General features: G+C 43.5%; 1 protein-coding gene across 1 annotated transcript in view; it reads left to right on the top strand.

Annotated features, from left to right (window-relative positions):
- Positions 1 to 18364, top strand: part of LOC121571275 (collagen alpha-6(IV) chain) — a 105652-nt gene that overhangs the window by 37576 nt on the left and 49712 nt on the right. Inside the window, exons 2-17 of the mRNA XM_041882644.2 lie at positions 2288 to 2467; positions 2541 to 2660; positions 4836 to 4892; positions 5140 to 5175; positions 5329 to 5391; positions 5746 to 5781; positions 7658 to 7699; positions 12959 to 13048; positions 13784 to 13876; positions 14735 to 14788; positions 15508 to 15570; positions 15874 to 15918; positions 16024 to 16077; positions 16366 to 16435; positions 16543 to 16650; positions 16839 to 16988. Of these exons, the coding sequence (XP_041738578.2) occupies positions 2429 to 2467; positions 2541 to 2660; positions 4836 to 4892; positions 5140 to 5175; positions 5329 to 5391; positions 5746 to 5781; positions 7658 to 7699; positions 12959 to 13048; positions 13784 to 13876; positions 14735 to 14788; positions 15508 to 15570; positions 15874 to 15918; positions 16024 to 16077; positions 16366 to 16435; positions 16543 to 16650; positions 16839 to 16988 (1120 nt within the window). The 5' untranslated portion in view covers positions 2288 to 2428. The remainder of the gene's footprint in view (positions 1 to 2287; positions 2468 to 2540; positions 2661 to 4835; positions 4893 to 5139; positions 5176 to 5328; positions 5392 to 5745; positions 5782 to 7657; positions 7700 to 12958; positions 13049 to 13783; positions 13877 to 14734; positions 14789 to 15507; positions 15571 to 15873; positions 15919 to 16023; positions 16078 to 16365; positions 16436 to 16542; positions 16651 to 16838; positions 16989 to 18364) is intronic.

Here is an 18364-nt window from a genome sequence, read left to right as displayed (position 1 = left end):
GGCTTATTTGATCAAATAGCTGGAATGTTTAGGTCCTTACGAATGTACTGATATAAGTGGATGCATGTGGGATTCCGGCAACTTTGATAAAAACAATTTTATATCGGAGTTGTGCCTGTTGTTCACACGCGTATCTGCCCTCTCATTGGCTAGCATGTCCCCACCTGATCCCGCCTCCTCACCGCCTTTGCAGACATTTATTCCCGTTATTAGTGCAGTCAGTTCAGTGTCTTGTCAGTATATAGATAATATTTGATCACTATTACTAGCTATCACTAGCTAACAGGGAAAAAATATAAATAAAACGAATATAAAAACACAAAACTATAATAACCTTGCATCACCGAAACACAGGCACGAACACAGGCACACACAAACACACACATACAGACAGACCCATGCTTGCACACATACACACACACAAAACAAAAACAAGATGGACGCCTTGCAATTTGTCGTTGAATGCTCCCTCAAGTGTAAACTCCCTCTCACCTCTCCTCCTCCTCCCCAAAGGTAACCTCTACTTCTCTTTCTTTCAAGGACTCTACCTTATAGACTTCCCATGATGTCATATACACTGCTCAAAAAAATAAAGGGAACACTTAAACAACACAATGTAACTCCAAGTCAATCACACTTCTGTGAAATCAAACTGTCCACTTAGGAAGCAACACTGATTGACAATAAATTTCACATGATGTTGTGCAAATGGAATAGACAACAGGTGGAAATTATAGGCAATTAGCAAGACACCCCCAATAAAAAACTGGTTCTGCAGGTGGTGACCACAGACCACTTCTCAGTTCCTATGCTTCCTGGCTGATGTTTTGGTCCCTTTTGAATGCTGGCGGTACTTTCACTCTAGTGGTAGCATGAGACGGAGTCTACAACCCACACAAGTGGCTCAGGTATTGCAGCTCATCCAGGATGGCACATCAATGCGAGCTGTGGCAAGAAGGTTTGCTGTGTCTGTCAGCATAGTGTCCAGAGCATGGAGGCGCTACCAGGAGACAGGCCTGTACATCAGGAGACGTGGAGGAGGCCGTAGGAGGGCAACAACCCAGCAGCAGGACCGCTACCTCCGCCTTTGTGCAAGGAGGAGCAGGAGGAGCACTGCCAGAGCCCTGCAAAATGACCTCCAGCAGGCCACAAATGTGCATGTGTCTGCTCAAACGGTCAGAAACAGACTCCATGAGGGTGGTATGAGGGCCCGACGTCCACAGGTGGGGGTTGTGTTTACAGCCCAACACCGTGCAGGACGTTTGGCATTTGCCAGAGAACACCAAGATTGGCAAATTCGCCACTGGCGCCCTGTGCTCTTCACAGATGAAAGCAGGTTCACACTGAGCACATGTGACAGACGTGACAGAGTCTGGAGACGCCGTGGAGAACGTTCTGCTGCCTGCAACATCCTCCAGCATGACCGGTTTGGCGGTGGGTCAGTCATGGTGTGGGGTGGCATTTCTTTGGGGGCCGCACAGCCCTCCATGTGCTCGCCAGAGGTAGCCTGACTGCCATTAGGTACCGAGATGAGATCCTCAGACCCCTTGTGAGACCATATGCTGGTGCGGTTGGCCCTGGGTTCCTCCTAATGCAAGACAATGCTAGACCTCATGTGGCTGGAGTGTGTCAGCAGTTCCTGCAAGAGGAAGGCATTGATGCTATGGACCGCCCGTTCCCCAGACCTGAATCCAATTGAGCACATCTGGGACATCATGTCTCGCTCCATCCACCAACGCCACGTTGCACCATAGACTGTCCAGGAGTTGGCGGATGCTTTAGTCCAGGTCTGGGAGGAGATCCCTCAGGAGACCATCCACCACCTCATCAGGAGCATGCCCAGGCATTGTAGGGAGGTCATACAGGCACGTGGAGGCCACACACACTACTGAGCCTAATTTTGACTTGTTTTAAGGACATTACATCAAAGTTGGATCAGCCTGTAGTGTGGTTTTCCACTTTAAAATATATAAATTTGATTTCCATTGATAATTTTTGTGTGATTTTGTTGTCAGCACATTCAACTATGTAAAGAAAAAAGTATTTAATGAGATTATTTCATTCATTCAGATCTAGGATCTGTTGTTTAAGTGTTCCCTTTATTTTTTTGAGCAGTGTATTTGGTCATGGAAGTTAACATCCTCTCTTTCACCATGTCCTCTTCTTTCTCCTTCCAGAAGAGGAGTCCTCTTTCAAGGATTTAGGACTGTACCTTTGTATTCTACCTTTCCTGCACTCCAGGTTTAGGTCCCCTCTCACCATGTATTTCCCCTCTGTGTCTCTCCAGGGGCGTCCAGGGGCCTTGGGGCCAGTAGGACCCAGTGGACCAGAGGGCTTCCCAGGTGACCAAGGGCCATCAGGGCCCAAAGGAGAGAAGGGTCACGTCGGACTCGGGGGCCCCTCTGGGCTGAAAGGAGAAAAGGGGCCTATGGGCGTACCAGGGTTCCCAGGAACCGACGGAGTCCCAGTGAGTATTGTAGCACACACATGCACGCACACACACACGAACACACACCCTAACCCTATATCTCTCTCTCTAGGGTCACCCAGGTGCGGACGGTGGCAGGGGTCTAGCGGGTGCAGACGGGTGTAACGGTACCCAGGGAGACCCAGGTCCCAGAGCTCTAGATGGAGGAATGCCTGGAGCTCCAGGACTCTCTGTGAGTAACATCTATCATCTACACTGTCTACTAGCTACTAGACTATCATCATCTGTAGCTGTAGGTGGTCCTCTGTAGCTCAGTTGGTAGAGCATGGCTTTTGCAATGCCAGGAGAGTGGGTTTGATTCTCTGGACCACCCATGCGTAAAATGTTGCATGCATAATAGTGATCAAATATTATCTAAGTCGCTTTGGATAAAAGTGTCTGCTACAGTGTCTTCTGAAAGTATTCACACCCCTTGACTTTTTCCACATTTTGTTGTGTTACAGCCTGAATTTAAAATGGATTACATTGAGATTTGGTATCACTGGCCTACACACAATACCCCATAATGTCAAAGTGGAATTATGTTTTTAGAAATCTTTACAAATTAATTAAAAATGAAAAGCTGAAATGTCAATAAGTATTGAACCCCTTTGATATGGCAAGCCTATACAGTTCAGGAGTAAAACTTTGCTTAACAAGTCACATAATTAGTTGCATGGGATCACTCTGTGTGCAATAATAGTGTTTAACATGATTTTTGAATGACTACCTCATCTCTGTACTCCACACATACAATTATCTGTATGGTCCCTCAGTCGAGCAGTGAATTTCAAACACAGATTCAACCACAATGCCCAGGGAGGTTTTCCAATACCTCGCAAAGAAGGGCACCTATTGGTAGATGGGTAAACATTTAAAAAAGCAGACATTGAATATCCCTTTGAGAATGGTGAAGTTATTATTTACACTTTGGATGGTGTATCAATACACCCAGTCATTACAAAGATACAGGCATCCTTCCTAACTCAGTTGCCGAGGAGGAAGGAAACCACTTAGGGATTTCACCATGAGGCCAATGGTGACGTTAAAACAGTTTAATGGCTGTGATAGGAGAAAACTGAGGATGGAGCAATAACATTTTAGTTACTCCACAATACTAACCTAAATTACAGAGTGAAAAGAAGGAAGCCTGTACATAATAAAAATATTCCAAAACATGCATCTTACATTTTACATTTTAGTCATTTAGCAGACGCTCTTATCCAGAGCGACTTACAGTTAGTGAGTGCATACATTTTTCATACTCTTATTTGCAATAAGGCACTAAAGTAATACTTCAAAAAAATGTGGCAAAGAAATTAACTTTATGTCCTGAATATAAAGTGTTATGTTTGGGGCAAATCCAACACAACACATCACTGAGTACCACTCTTCATATTTTCAAGCATGGTGGTGGCTACATCATGTTATATGTATGCTTGTCATCGGTATGCTTGTCATCTTTTTTGCTACGCAAAGGCAAAATCATAGAGGAATACCTGGTTCAGTCTGCTTTCCAACAGACACTGGGAGACAAATTCACCTTTCAGCAGGACAATAGCCTAAAACACATGGCCAAATATACACTGGAGTTGCTTACCAAGACGATATTGAATGTTCCTGAGTGGCCTAGTTACAGTTTTGACTTAAATCGGCTTGAAAATGGCTGTCTAGCAATGATCAACAACCAAGATGACAGAGCTTGAAGAATTTTGAAAAACAATAATGTGCAAATATTGTACAATCCAGGTGTGCAAAGCTCTTAGAGACTTACCCAGAAAGACTCACTGCTGTAATCGCTGCCAAAGGTGATTCTAACATGTATTGACTCAGGGGTGTGAATACTAATGTAAATGAGGTATTTCATTTAAATACATTTGCAAATATTTCTAAATACATGTTTTCACTTTGTCATTATGGGGTATTGTCTGTAGATGGGTGAGATAAAAATATATATTTAATCAATTTTGAATTCAGGCTGTAACACAAAAAAATGTGGAATAAGTCAAGGGGTATGAATACTTTCTGAAGGCTCCTTAAATGTCATATATTATTATTGTTCTCATTATCAGTATTGTAGAGTATCTCTGTACTGTAAGAGGAATTATCTAGTTTAGTGCTTGTTGGACCAAACTGGATTTGCTGTGGGTAGCAACTATCATTTACATCAGTACCAAATGACTGTAACAAGAGTCATCTAGTAACAGGTGGTGGTGATAGCCTTACGGTTAGAACGCTGGGCCGGTAACCAAAAGGTTACCGGTTTGAATCCCTGAGCTGACTCGGGGGAAAGTCTGCATGGAATGAGCTGGCAGCCGGAGGGTTACTGACTTTAATGTGATATGATCTCTCTCTCGTTCTCCATCAGGGGCCTACAGGTCCTAAAGGACAGAAGGGAGAGCCTGTATACGTTGGACTCAGTGGGGTAACACACACACACACAGAAGAATGTTATCAGGAAGAGTTTGACATTCCTGCCTCTCCCTCTCATCTTTCCTATCCTGGAGACTGTTTAGAGAAAGGGAGATGATGTTGTTTCTATAATCTCATCCGTTGAGGTCAGTCTGACCTGAAACAGACTCTCCTTCCTTCCTCCCTCTTTCTCCCAAGTCTATGTTTATAATGAACTAGGGCCAGTTGTTTAGCTCACAGTTTATCTTGTTTCCTTACAGGGAGTTCCTGGTCGGCCTGGACCGGATGGTGTACCTGTAAGACATTTAATTACTATACATCAATATACTGTATTTCGTTGTGTATATGTGGTGTAGTTGATCATTTGGTGAGTTCCTGACCGGGTTCCAAAGGGTTCTATGTGTTCTGTGTTCCTGACCATCTTCTCTGCGTTATGTTTCTCTCCTCAGGGTCCTAGAGGTCCAGACGGAGGTCCCGGTGACTTCGGCCCCAGAGGTCCTGATGGATTCCTTGTACGTATACACACACACACACACGCACGCACGCACACACAAACGTACGCACGCTCTCACACACACACACACACACACACCTGTCTATGTTGATCTAGATACAGTATACCATGAATATACTGTATGTACTCAATATATTACAGAAGCTACTTTGTCATAGCAACCATCGCATTACACCGAGTGTTTGTCATGTTTAATCGACACATTTGTTAGTAGGACTAAAGTGACTTGGGGGAATATACCGCTCTTATTGTCTGTTGATGACTCTATTTTACAATAGAATCTAATAGATAGAATAGATCAGTCTTCTCTCCAACTGACTTCCTGTCTGTGTGTTGTGTTGTTTTTCTCCAGGGTGCTCCAGGCCCCCCCGGTCCCCCTGGCCCTGTAGTAAGTACTGCACAACACTAGATAGGGGAAAACTCCTGATCCTACAGTAGTTATAGGCCTGGAGTTTTCATGCTCTGCTAACATGATGCCCCTGGCCCTGTAGTAAGTACCGGACAACACTACAGTGGTGGAAAAAGTACCCAATTGTCATACTTTTTACTCAAGTAAAAGTCACCCAGCAAAATACAGTACTACTTGAGTAAAATTCTAAAAGTATTTGGTTTTAAATATACTTAAGTATCAAAAGTAAATGTAATTGCTAAAATGTACTTAAGTATCAAAAGTAAAAGTATAAATAATTTCACATTCCTTATATTAAGCAAACCAGACAGCACGATTTTCAAAAAAAAAATGTGTATGTACGTATAGTCAGGTGCATACTCCAACACTCAGACATAATTTATAGCGAAGCATTTGTGTTTAGTGATTCTGCCAGTGTGTGTGAATTGTACAATTTTGCTGTCCTGATAAGCATTAGAAATGTAACGAGTACTTTTAGGTGTCAGGGGAAATGTATTGAGTAAAAAGAACATTATTTTATTTAGGAATGTAGTGGAGTAAAAGTAAAAGTAGTCAAAAATATAAATAGTAAAGTACATATACCCCCCAAAAATACTTAAGTATTTTAAAGTATTACGTGTTTACTTAAGTACTTTACACCACTGCAACACTAGACACCTGACCTGAAAGTCCTGCTCAGACTGAAGCTGTCCTAATATGGACACCATACTGACCTCAGAGACAGCCTGTCTGCTCCATAAAAATGTATAAGGATCTCTATGGTGGAGACAGTGTAATGACACCACCAAACAGATAGGGGGGAGTGTGTGTACTAAATAACTAAAAGCTGTGTACTTCATGTTGCCTTTGTCATAATGGAGATTGTCTGTTGTTCATTCTGAGTTTTTGCCAATAAATGACATGTATATTCAGTCCATATTGGGGACTTTTGTTACTGGTGACTTATATGGAGACTGTTACTTCGACTTCATATATATTGAACAAAAATATAAACACAACATGCAACAATTTCAACGATTTTACTGAGTTACAGTTCATATAAGGAAATCGGTCAATTGAAATAAGTTAGGCCCTAATCTATGGATTTCACATGACTAGGCAGGGGCCTGGGAGGGCATAGGCCCACCCACTTGGGAGCCAGGGCCTCCCACTGGGCAGCCAGGACCAGCCAATCAGAATGAGTTTTTCAAAAGGGCTTTATTACAGACAGAAATACTCCTCAGTTTCATCAGCTGTCCGGGTGGTTGATCTCAGACGATCCCGCAGGTGAAGAAGCCGGATGTGGAGGTCCTGGGCTGGTGTGGTTACACGTGGTCTGCGGTTGTGAGGCCGGTTAGACGTACTGCCAAATTCTCTAAAACGATGTTGGAGGCGGCTTATGGTAGATAAGCATTCAATTCTCTGGCAACAGCTCTGGTGTACATTCCTGCAGTCAGCATTCAAATTGCACGTTCCCTCAAAACTTGAGACATCTGTGGCATTGTGTTGTGTGACAAAACTGCACATTTTACAGTGGCCTTTTATTGTCCCCAGCACAGGGTGCACCTGTGTAATGATCATGCTGTTTAATCAGCTTCTTGATATGCCACACCTGTCAGGTGGATGGATTATCTTGGCAAAGGAGAAATGCTGACTAACAGGGATGTAAATAAAACAATTGAGAGAAATAAGCTTTTTGTGCGTATGGAACATTTCTGGGATCTTTTATTTCAGCTCATGAAACATGGGACCAACACTTTACATGTTGCGTGTATATTTTTGTTCAGTATAGTTACATCCATACTATTGTACAATGCTTGTCATGTGTAGGGCGATGTGTTGTTGTCCAAATGCAATACCCACTCTTGTTTTCCAGGGGAGCCCCAGTCTAGGGTTTCAGGGGGAGCCAGGAGACAAGGTATGCACCAACAAAACAACAGAACTAGAATGATTTGATTTCCCAATTATTAGATGTTAATGATTCGATTGTATTGATTAGTAATCGATTAATCATATCAGTTTAATAGGTCTTTAGCATCCTATTTGCTCACCCCACCCAACCAGAACTCTCCACCCCCCCCACCACCCTGTCCAACCATACCTAATGTACCGCTTCTTATCACTCATTAGATTTCAGATATATTGAGAAGTAATTGATTTATTACATCAGTTTATTACATTTTAGGTTCCTATTTGGTCACTCCGCTCAACCATAAATACACTTTAGAAAGTAAATCATTTGTCTAGCTAGCTTTAGAATGTTGAAAGAGTCTAATATGACATAAGATGCATCCCAAATGGCAGCCTATTCCTTATATAGTGAACTACTTTTGAACAGTGCCCATTTGTATCTACAGTATATGTCTTTCCCAATGGGAGGGAGACTGGCAACTTTATCCTCACTGTAGATCAAATTAGATCAAACTGAAGACAGCCGGCTTAGGTTATTCTAGCTGTGTCCTGTGTGTGTGTGTGTGTGCGTGTGCGTGTGCATGCGCGTGCAATGTGTGCGTGCGTGTTGAGGATGGTTGAAATGCATGATTAAGGATGTCTTTTTGACTTCTGTGTGCATGCCATGTAATCTTTCTTGGTGATGGTTTGACACATCCTATTCCCCTCTATTCAACCCCCTCCCATCCCCGCCCACCCCCCTGGCCCTTATATACATCCAACAATACATTACCCTTTAGCCCCAACCCTCCCTCCATCCCTCTCTCCATCTCTCCTAACCTCCTCCCTCATCCCTCTCTTCTCTCTGGTTTTTCCACTGACACATCTACCTCAACATATCACCAGTATCAGTGGTGGCGAGTGGGTGGAGGTATGGGAGGATGGGCACATTGTAATGGCTGGAATGGAAAGAGTGGAATGGTATTGTTACATGGTTTCCATGTGTTTGATACCATTCCATTCACTCCATTTCAGTCATTATTAGGAGCCATCCTCCCCTCACCAGCCTCCTCTGGTTTGTTCCATCTCTATTATTAAAATATGATCTTGTCTTCAATGATTTTACAGTTTACCCCTGGTGTGTTTATAAATGCATGACAGTACTGCCACTGGTACAACTAGAGCCCTATGTAGGCGGCCATTTTGTTTCTCATTCTGAATCTGAACTCTAACAAATCTGATCGAAAAAGATCACAATCTAAGATGTAATTGGAGGAATGGACAGTTGTCCTGTGGCATTACTAAAATAACATGTTTCCTTACTGTTGGATGGCAGCTCAGAGATTATTCGAGATCTTTCCATCACCCCTATAAAAGTCAATCATTTATGGACTCTTTACAGAAGTTACATACTGTATGTCGCTTTGGATAAAAGCATCTGCTAAATGGCATCTTTATTATGTCTGTACTAAGACTACTTTTAGTTGGTAGAAACAGACAGTAACATATAGCATACTGTATCTATAAGATTCCCAACTAATAATATTAATTCTATATTGTATTTTATTCCGCCTATAAAATGCACGTTATTGTATTATATTTCCACCAATAAGATCTCTGAGCTGTCATGTGGGTGGGCGTGTCGTGGTCTGTGATTGGTGCTGGAATCACTTGCTCCTGCTTCCTGTGCGGCGTTATTTTCCTTTGGCCTTATTTGGGCATGGTGGTGCTGGAACATCATGGGAGTTTTGCCTCAGTATTCAGTATCCATTCAATTTGACCACCAGTGAGAATGAATGACCCACTAACATTCACCATCGGTCCATCAATGGATAAATCCGCCATCTTGCCATCTTCTCCTCCCTGCATGTATCTTGTTGTTCAACCCCCCAACAACAACAAACAAACAAACAAACAACAACAACAATAACAAACTACTAATTGGAAGTCGTGTTGAAAGAGGAACAGTTAGATTCACTGATAAGCCTTTGGAATAGATGATCAGCAAAAATGTTAGTAAAGTCAGTTATTTATCCCTTTATTCCATTTATTATATATTTTCTGTTTTGGCCTGAGGAAATTGCTCTCTAAATTGTTTTCTTCTCAGTGATGTATTGGAAGAAAGATAAAGTAGCCCAGAGCTCTCTCTCCCTTTCTCTCTTTATCAATCCCCCTCTTTCTCTCCCATTCTCTCTCTACCATTCTCTCTTGATCAATCTCCCTCACACTCTTTCTGTTACTCCTTCACTCCTATCCCCCCTTCTTCGCTAATGGGTTGTTCCACGAAATGGGTGCCTTTTGCATTCCTTTGATATTTTAAGTAGAAATTTTGAACCAATATTGAATTGTAAAAGCCTGTTATATTAAATGAAGTGCCTTTTAATATAGACCACACGGAGAATTCAATAAATCAGATTTTTTATATGAAGAAAGGCTTGCTAAAAAAAAATGTGACGCTTGCATTCAATTGCCACTCCCTTTTGTACACAACAATTTCTACAATTCCCCGTGTCACAAAGGGATTTAGAGATGATTTAAGATGAAATCGCCAACCCTGTTACTTTATTTGGCACTTAAATTAGATTAGATTAGAGAGTTAAATAGTCACGTGTAATTACAGGGTACAGTGAGATTCTTGAGCTCCGAGCTCCAACAATGCATGACAAAGGTAACTGACTAGGGGTGGCTATTCAGCAGCCTGATGGTCTGGGGGTAGAAGCTATTGGCCAGTCTTCCAGTTTTTGCCATGATGCTCCTATACGGCCCGCGTCTTAGTGATGGAAACGGGCAGAACAGGCCATGGCTCAGGTGGCTGGGATCCCTGATGATCTTCTTGGCCTTCCTGTGACACCTGGTGTTGTAGCTGTCCTGGAGGGCAGGCAGTGTGCACCCAATGGTGTGTTCAGCTGAGCGTACCATCCTCTGTAGCGCCTTGTGGTCCGCAGTGGTGGAGTTTCCATACCAGGCTGTGATGCAGCCCGACAGTATGCTCTCGATGATGCTCCTGTAGAACACTGTGAGGGCCCTCTGGGGAGGTTGAAGAGTCGTTGTCGTGCCTCCTTCACCACTGTGTATGTGCGGTGTAGGCACATACTGTAGTAATTTATGACAGAATATTTAAATTTGGTGAAATATGTATAGTACCAGTCAAAAGTTTGGACACACCTACTCATTCCAGGGTTTTTCTTTATTTTTACTATTTTCTACATTGTAGAATAATAGTGAAGACATCAAAACTATGAAATAACAGATATAGAATCATGTAGTAACCAAAAAAGTGTTAAACAAATCAAAATATATTTTATATTTGAGATTCTTCAAAGTAGCCACCCTTTGCCTTGATGACAGCTTTGCACACCCTTGGCATTCTCTCAACCAGCTTCATGAGGTAGTGTCACGTTCGTTGTGTAAAGGATCAGACCACGGTGCAGCGTGGTATGCGTACATGTTTAATAAAGAAGTAAACACTCGACAAAAGCAACGTAACGTGACGTTCTAATGGCTACATAAACAAGCCAAAACAGAAACAAGATCCCACAACTAAGGTAGGCAACATGGCTGCCTAAGTATGATCCCCAATCAGAGACAACGATCGACAGCTGCCTCTGATTGGGAACCACACCCGGCCAACATAGATATACACATTCTAGAATTACACATAGATAGTCACACCCTGACCAAACCAACTAGAGATCTCTATGTCAGGGCGTGACAGGTAGTCACCTGGAATGCATTTCAATTAACAGGTGTGCCTTGTTAAAAGTTAATTTGTGGATTTAATTTCCTTCTTAATGCGTTTGAGCCAACCAGTTGTGTTGTGACAAGGTAGGGTTGGTATACAGAAGATAGATTTGGTAAAATACCAAGTCCATATTATGGTAAGAACAGCTCAAATAAGCAAAGAGAAACAACAGCCTATCATTACTTTAAGACATGAAGGTCAGTCAATACGGAACATTTCAAGAACTTTTAAAGTTTCTTCAAGTGTAGTCGCAAAAACCATCAAGCGCTATGATGAAAATGGCTCTCATGAGGACCCCCACAGGAAAGGAAGACCCAGAGTTACCTCTGCTGCAGAGGATAAATTCATTAGAGTTAACTGCACCTCAGATTGCAGGCCAAATAAATGCTTCACAGAGTTCAAGTAACAGACACATCTCAACATCAACTGTTCAGAGGAGAATCAGGCCTTCATGGTCGAATTGCTGCAAATAAACCACTACTAAAGGACACCAATAATAAGAAGAGACTTGCTTGAGCCAAGAAACATGAGCAATGGACATTAGACCACTGGTCCAAATTTGAGAGTCCAAATTTGAGATTTTTGGTTTCAAACACAGTGTCTTTGTGAGACGCAGAGTAGGTGAACGGATGATCTCCGCATGTGTGGTTCCCACCGTGAAGCATGGAGGAGGAGGTGTGATGGTGTGGGGGTCCTTTGCTGGTGACACTGTCTGTGATTTATTTAGAATTCAAGGCACACTTAACCAGCATCGCTACCACAGCATTCTGCAGCGATACGCCATCCCAGCAAGTGCTCAGCATATGTGGGAACTCCTTCAAGACTGTTGGAAAAGCATTCCTCATGAAGCTGGTTGAGAGAATGCCAAGTTTGTGCAAAACTGTCATCAAGGCAAAAGGGTGGCTATTTGAAGAATCTAAAATATCAAATATATTTTGATTTGTTTAACTCTTTTTTGGTTACTACATGATTCCATATGTGTTATTTCATAGTTTTGATGTATTCACTATTATTCTACAATGTAGAAAATAGTAAAAGTAAAGAAAAACCCTGGAAGGAGTAGGTGTGTCCAAACTTTTGACTGGTACTGTATATCTTTTTTTATACCAAGTTACACTTCTCAAAAGGCACTGAATTGGTGAAACGACTCTTATGCAATCCCACCATCTCATCCCCTACTTCTCACTCTCACTTTGAGTCTCTATATCTTTCTCTTTTCCTCACCATCTTTTCATCTTCATTTCATTTGATCACCTTTCCTATCTCTCTCTTTTTCTTTAATGTGTTCTCCCGCTCTCTCTTTCCCCTATTTTCCTATTTCTACCACCTCCCTCTCCTTCTTCAACCCTCTCCTTTTGCCCCTCTTTCTCCCTGGTCCTCTCTCTTTCCGTCTCTCTCTCTCGCCACCTCTCACTCTCCTCCATCCCCCCATTTGCTCTCAACCTTCCAACTTCCTCCCGCCCCCTTCAACCTCCAACCTCCTCATCCTCCCGTATGATTGGCTAATAATGACTGACTGACATGTGTTGTCCTCTGGATCACCAGGGCGACGCAGGTCAGCCAGGACCCCGAGGCGTGCCCGGCGACGAGCCGCTAGTAGGCGCAACTGTTACCACTATCTACAAAGGAGCTAAGGTAACACAGACAGGAGCAGTGGTCCCCGCCCGCCAGAGGGGTGAGAGAGAGGGAGGAGAGACGGGGGGGAAGAGAGGGGACGAGAGGCTGGTCCAAGACACAGAATCACAAAAAACATATTTCAATGACAGCCACCAGTTATTCCACATACTTGATTATATATTATGGAAAGTTGTATCACAAAACACCATGGAGGGTGAAAGTTGATGTTGACAGATAACCTGATGTTGACTTGCCTCCATCTTGCCAAACTAATGTCCTTCTGCTTGTGGTGTAGCACTACAAAGCACAGGGGTTGGGCAGCTCTCCAAAGCAAGTATGATGCAAATAATCAGCAGCTGTACTGTTAGCTGTGGATGACATAAGGAATAATAACGAGGGATGTAAAAACGTATCGTAATAGGGGAAGGGGATAGTATACTGTGTGAGTGACCGGCCCTTCATATCCCCCCGCCAAACTCTACCTTGCCCGAACCTCCCCACCCCCCTACACTACCACCCCTCCTAGGGTCACACACAGTCCGTCCCTCCAACTACCCCCACCCCCTCCTCTCTCTAGACCAACCCTCCACCCCCTCCCTCCAAACCTACCTGAAAACAACAACCGCCGTTGCCGCCACCCAAAAAAATCCCCTCTCCCATCCCCCCACCCTCCTCTCCTCCAACCCTCCTCTCCCTCAACCCCCATCGTGTTGCCATGTAAAAACTCTCTCTCCCTTGGTTACCGTTACCCAGGGCGATGTGGGCCCGCAGGGAGACCCAGGCAGGCCCTTGGTCAGTGGAGTGGTGGAGTTTGTGGGCTTTCCTAAAGGAGACAAAGGAACAAAGGTTTGTGATGAGAGAAACACACGTTCAAGAGCTCCAGGGCTCCAGAAAGGAGGGCAGCCGACCCACTCTCCCCCAGCCGGGTTGCTCCATCCTGGCATGGAGTCGAGCCGTGGTGGGGGGTGGGTGGTGGAAGGTGGTGGTGATACTATACCCCACCTATAGCTGGCTTGCTGGCTGGCTCCTGGAGTGTCATAAAGTGCCCCCCGACCCTTCCCTCCCCCCAGTGTCCGTGTCCCGTTCCGTTATCCCATTATACACCCCCATCCCACCGCAATGTGATACTGCAGTTATTATTGAGTTGGTTTTTTTCTTACTTTATGTTATTATATCAGTTGTTGCACACAGAATACAAAGTAAAGAACAGGATTTATGTAGCATTGAAAGACAACAAAAATCAGCGGATATCAGTCAGTACTGTTATGTGAAGAGTATCTTCTGTTTGCGTCATACACATGTTTACAGAGAGGCTTTACTAATGTTACTATACTCAGTCAATCGGATGCTTTAGTACCACTTATTCTAAGTGTACATAAGACATAAGCATTAGCAGTGAAACGTTTTCATCAGTCATTGCTGTTATGTAACCTGTTTTATGCTATTTTGTTTTTCCCTGAATGATGGCGTCTGGACTTTCCTCCAGTGAGGACAACTGTGGGGTTTCCATTTTGTTTCTGTAACTTTTCCTTTTGCTTTTCTCTTCCCTGCTTTCTCTCTCTCTCTCTCTCTCTCTCTCTCTCTCTCTCTCTCTCTCTCTCTCTCTGTCTCTCTCTCTCTGTCTCTCTCTCTCTGTCTCTCTCTCTCTGTCTCTCTCTCTCTATCTCTCTCCTCCCCCCTTCTCTTTCTCTCTCTCTTTCTTAGGGGGAAGGGGGTTACAAAGGAGTGCGTGGACCAACTGGTAGACCTGGCCCACCTGTAAGTGTGTCTGTCTTGTCTGTTGGGGACAGTAAATATTTATTTAATTGAATAGCTATTTGCGGGAGAGTATAAGCAATGCTATTTCAACTAAAATGGAGAATGTACTGTCACTGTTAATGCTTCAAACAGTTAGTGTGTCCCAAATGGCACCATATTCCCTAATACTGCATTACTTTTGACCGGAGCCTTAAAGGGGCAATCTGCCATTGCTACATTCGATCCCCGGGACCACCCATACACAAAAATGTATGCACGCATGACTGTAAGTCGCTTTGGATAAAAGCGTCTGCTAAATGGCATATTATTATTATTATTATACATTTTTGGACTTCAAATTCATGATATATACCCATTCATTCTTGAAGAATATAACTTATAAATGCTACATGAACCTAGATAAATTCTCTTAACCCATCAAAACCCAAAATAAAGCTTGTTTTACTCCTTTGTAAACAACCACTGTATACAAGGTTAAAACTATAATTTTGATATCATGGATGGTCAGTCCTTGCATCTATAGCTCTGTCTATGATTTCTACATTTCTCCAACCCCATCCATCAGCTTTTTACCAACTCAGTGGCTGGGTGGTTGCTTTGTTATTGTTTGAACTGCAGATTGCCCCTATAAAGTAGTAAGTAGAGTACATAGGGAATAGTGTGTCATTTAGCAAGCAGTAAGTATGTTGTAAATGTTTGACCCATACGTCTGTTGCCAGGGTCCTTTTGGCTATCCTGGCGAGGTGGGAGAGAATGGAATTTTGGGGTATCCAGGGGGGCGGGTAAGCTCCTCACCTCCTTCTACGTCTGATAATGTCTCAATTATCTCTCCTTCATCCCAAAGTGTGCACTTGTTCACTTCCCTTTACTGATTTGAAAGGAAATGACTGGTATAATAAATATGGTGGAAACTCCTACTAGTCCATACCTCTACCAATAGAATGCTTTTAGATTTATAGGAGGTACACACACACACACCAGATAGGTATTATTGGAATACACCCAGTGTGTTGTTGTGCTGTTTGGGATTCTTAACTCTGATTCTAAACTATTCTCTGGCGGCCTTCTTGTTTCTCTCTTGGCAGGGTCCTCCTGGTTTTAACGGGCCTCCCGGATCTCAAGGAAGACAGGTAGGACACACACACACAGACACACACACATATTATACACTTCAATCAAATAATACATTGATTTATAAACAGATGAATGAACCAATTCATCTCTCTCCCACAAAGGGATTCATAGGAAGTCCAGGGTTCCCCGGCCAACCAGGCTACAGAGGACCTAAGGTAAGCCAAGAGGGACAAAACACATTTTTCTGAAATTAATAAATGACTGTGTACTTGATACAAATTGAATGTCATGTAATATTGGCTGCATTTACACAGGCAGCCCAATTCTGATCTTTTGCCCAATTATTGGTAGAAGAGCAGATCTGATTGGTCAAAAGACCAATAATATGTGGATAAAGATCAGAATTGTGTCATCTTGTTCTGAGGGTTTGAGTTGCAAGGCTCCAGTCTGCCAGTAGGGGGTGATGAAGTAAATACATGTTATTTTCATCTGTTTGTTTTTAGGGCGAACAGGGAGAACAGGGGCCTCCCGGACCCCCAATCTACACTGACGCACAAGGGATGTCTGTTCAAGGTAACACACACACACACACACACGTTATGTATCATGAAAAAGCAAGAACTGTATTAATGATACCCACAATCCCCTCTGTTGACCACTGGTCCTCTGATTGGTTGCAGGAGCACCAGGTGACAACGGTATCAACGGCCTCCCCGGTCAACCAGGTGATGCAGGAGCTCCAGGGTTTCCAGGACAACCAGGACGACCAGGCGACTCCTTCGGCGATGGTAACACTGAGACACACATACAGATGCGTGCACAAACACACACACACACATGCATGCAGGCATGCACACATAGCACACACACACATGCATACAGTTACGCAGACACACACATGCATGCAGGCATCCTCTCCGTTCGCGTCCTCTCTCCCTCTCATCTCCTCCTCTCACCTCTCTCAACTCTCTCCCAGGTCGCAGAGGTAGCCCAGGGTTCCCTGGTACCCAGGGGCCTAAGGGAGAGAGGGGTAACCCAGGCAGACAGGGCTATGGTCCTGAGGGCCAACCAGGAGGACAAGGCTTACCAGGAACCCCCGGACCACCCGGACCACCAGGCAGATCTGGTATGTTACGCAACGGTATAATCATATCCGTCATGTCTCATGTGGGATGGATGAGGGATGGAGCTTTTTAGGGATGATAACAGTATGAGGTACTGAGTGACTGTGTTGACTTTCTGTTTTTTCTGTCTAACTTTTGATTAATTTCAATAGAAGTGCTATTGGCGAGAGAGAGAGAAAGGGAGAGAAAAATTATCTTTTTTTTAAAGTGAGAAAGATAGACACTTGAAATGAGAGAGACAGAGATAGAGGAAAGACAAGGAGTGAGAGAATGAGAGAAGAGTGATTGAGTTAATGACAGATTGAGCTAAAGACAGATTGAGCTAAAGACAGATTGAGCTAAAGACAGATTGAGCTAAAGACAGATTGAGCTAAAGACAGATTGAGCTAAAGACAAAGGAATAGATAGAATAGAAAGATAAAAAAGAGAGGGATGTAACTGACTGTGTGTCCTGTCCTGTCCTCCTGGAGATGAAGACTGGTCCAGCAGCCCCTGTCTGGTCGTCACTATGGGGCCCAAGGGCCAAACACTGGAAGTTAGCATACCAGAAGGTAGTCCCTGCCACCAGAGTGGGGATATTGCTGTCACCATGGCAATATTCAGACCACCAAAACAAACAAAACAAAAATAATACCTCAACTATATCAAGTCTCCAAACCCGAGCCATAGGTATACAACTACATGTATACGCATGGTTCTGATCTAAACTAACCGTCAGGACCAGTGGAGGCTGCTGAGGGGAGGACGGCTCATAATAATGTCTGGAACGGTGCAAATGGAATGGCATCAAACACATGATAACCATGTGTTTGATGTATTTGATACCATTCCCCTAATTACATTCCAGCTATTACTACGAGCCCGTCCTCCCCAATTAAGGTGCAACCAACCTCCTGTGGTCAGGACACTCTTTACTAGAACCTGTAAGTGTAGCTGGGAAGAGTGGTCGCTCAAATCCAAGATGCTTTCTCACATCTGGCCACTAGGTGTCTCCCTACCCACCCGTATGGCAGGACCATAAATAAACAGTACATCGATACAGTATCCACATCTATGGCTCTGACATATGGGAGAGAGAAAATATTTGAGATTTTCAGATGATAGCTTTGCTACAAATGAGGATGAACAACAATGTGCAAACGTTTCATACTTTCCTACTATGTTTCCCTGCTCACTACAAACATTTTAACAGAGGCAGATGCAACTCACAGAGACAAACCACGTTTGTTTTGTCCAAAGACTGACCAACTCTTCATATTCCATATGAGCTAACTAATAGACCAAAGAAACAGAGTTTCTAAGTTAGAGGTCAAGTGTGTGTGTGTGTGTGTGTGTACGCGCGTGTGTGTGCGCGCGTGTGTGTGTGTGTGTGTGTGTG

This window comes from Coregonus clupeaformis, chromosome 8 (assembly GCF_020615455.1).
Source record: "Coregonus clupeaformis isolate EN_2021a chromosome 8, ASM2061545v1, whole genome shotgun sequence".
NCBI lineage: Eukaryota > Metazoa > Chordata > Actinopteri > Salmoniformes > Salmonidae > Coregonus > Coregonus clupeaformis.
The sequence above is the reverse complement of the archived record's forward strand: the minus strand, read 5'-3'. Positions and strand labels throughout refer to the sequence as shown.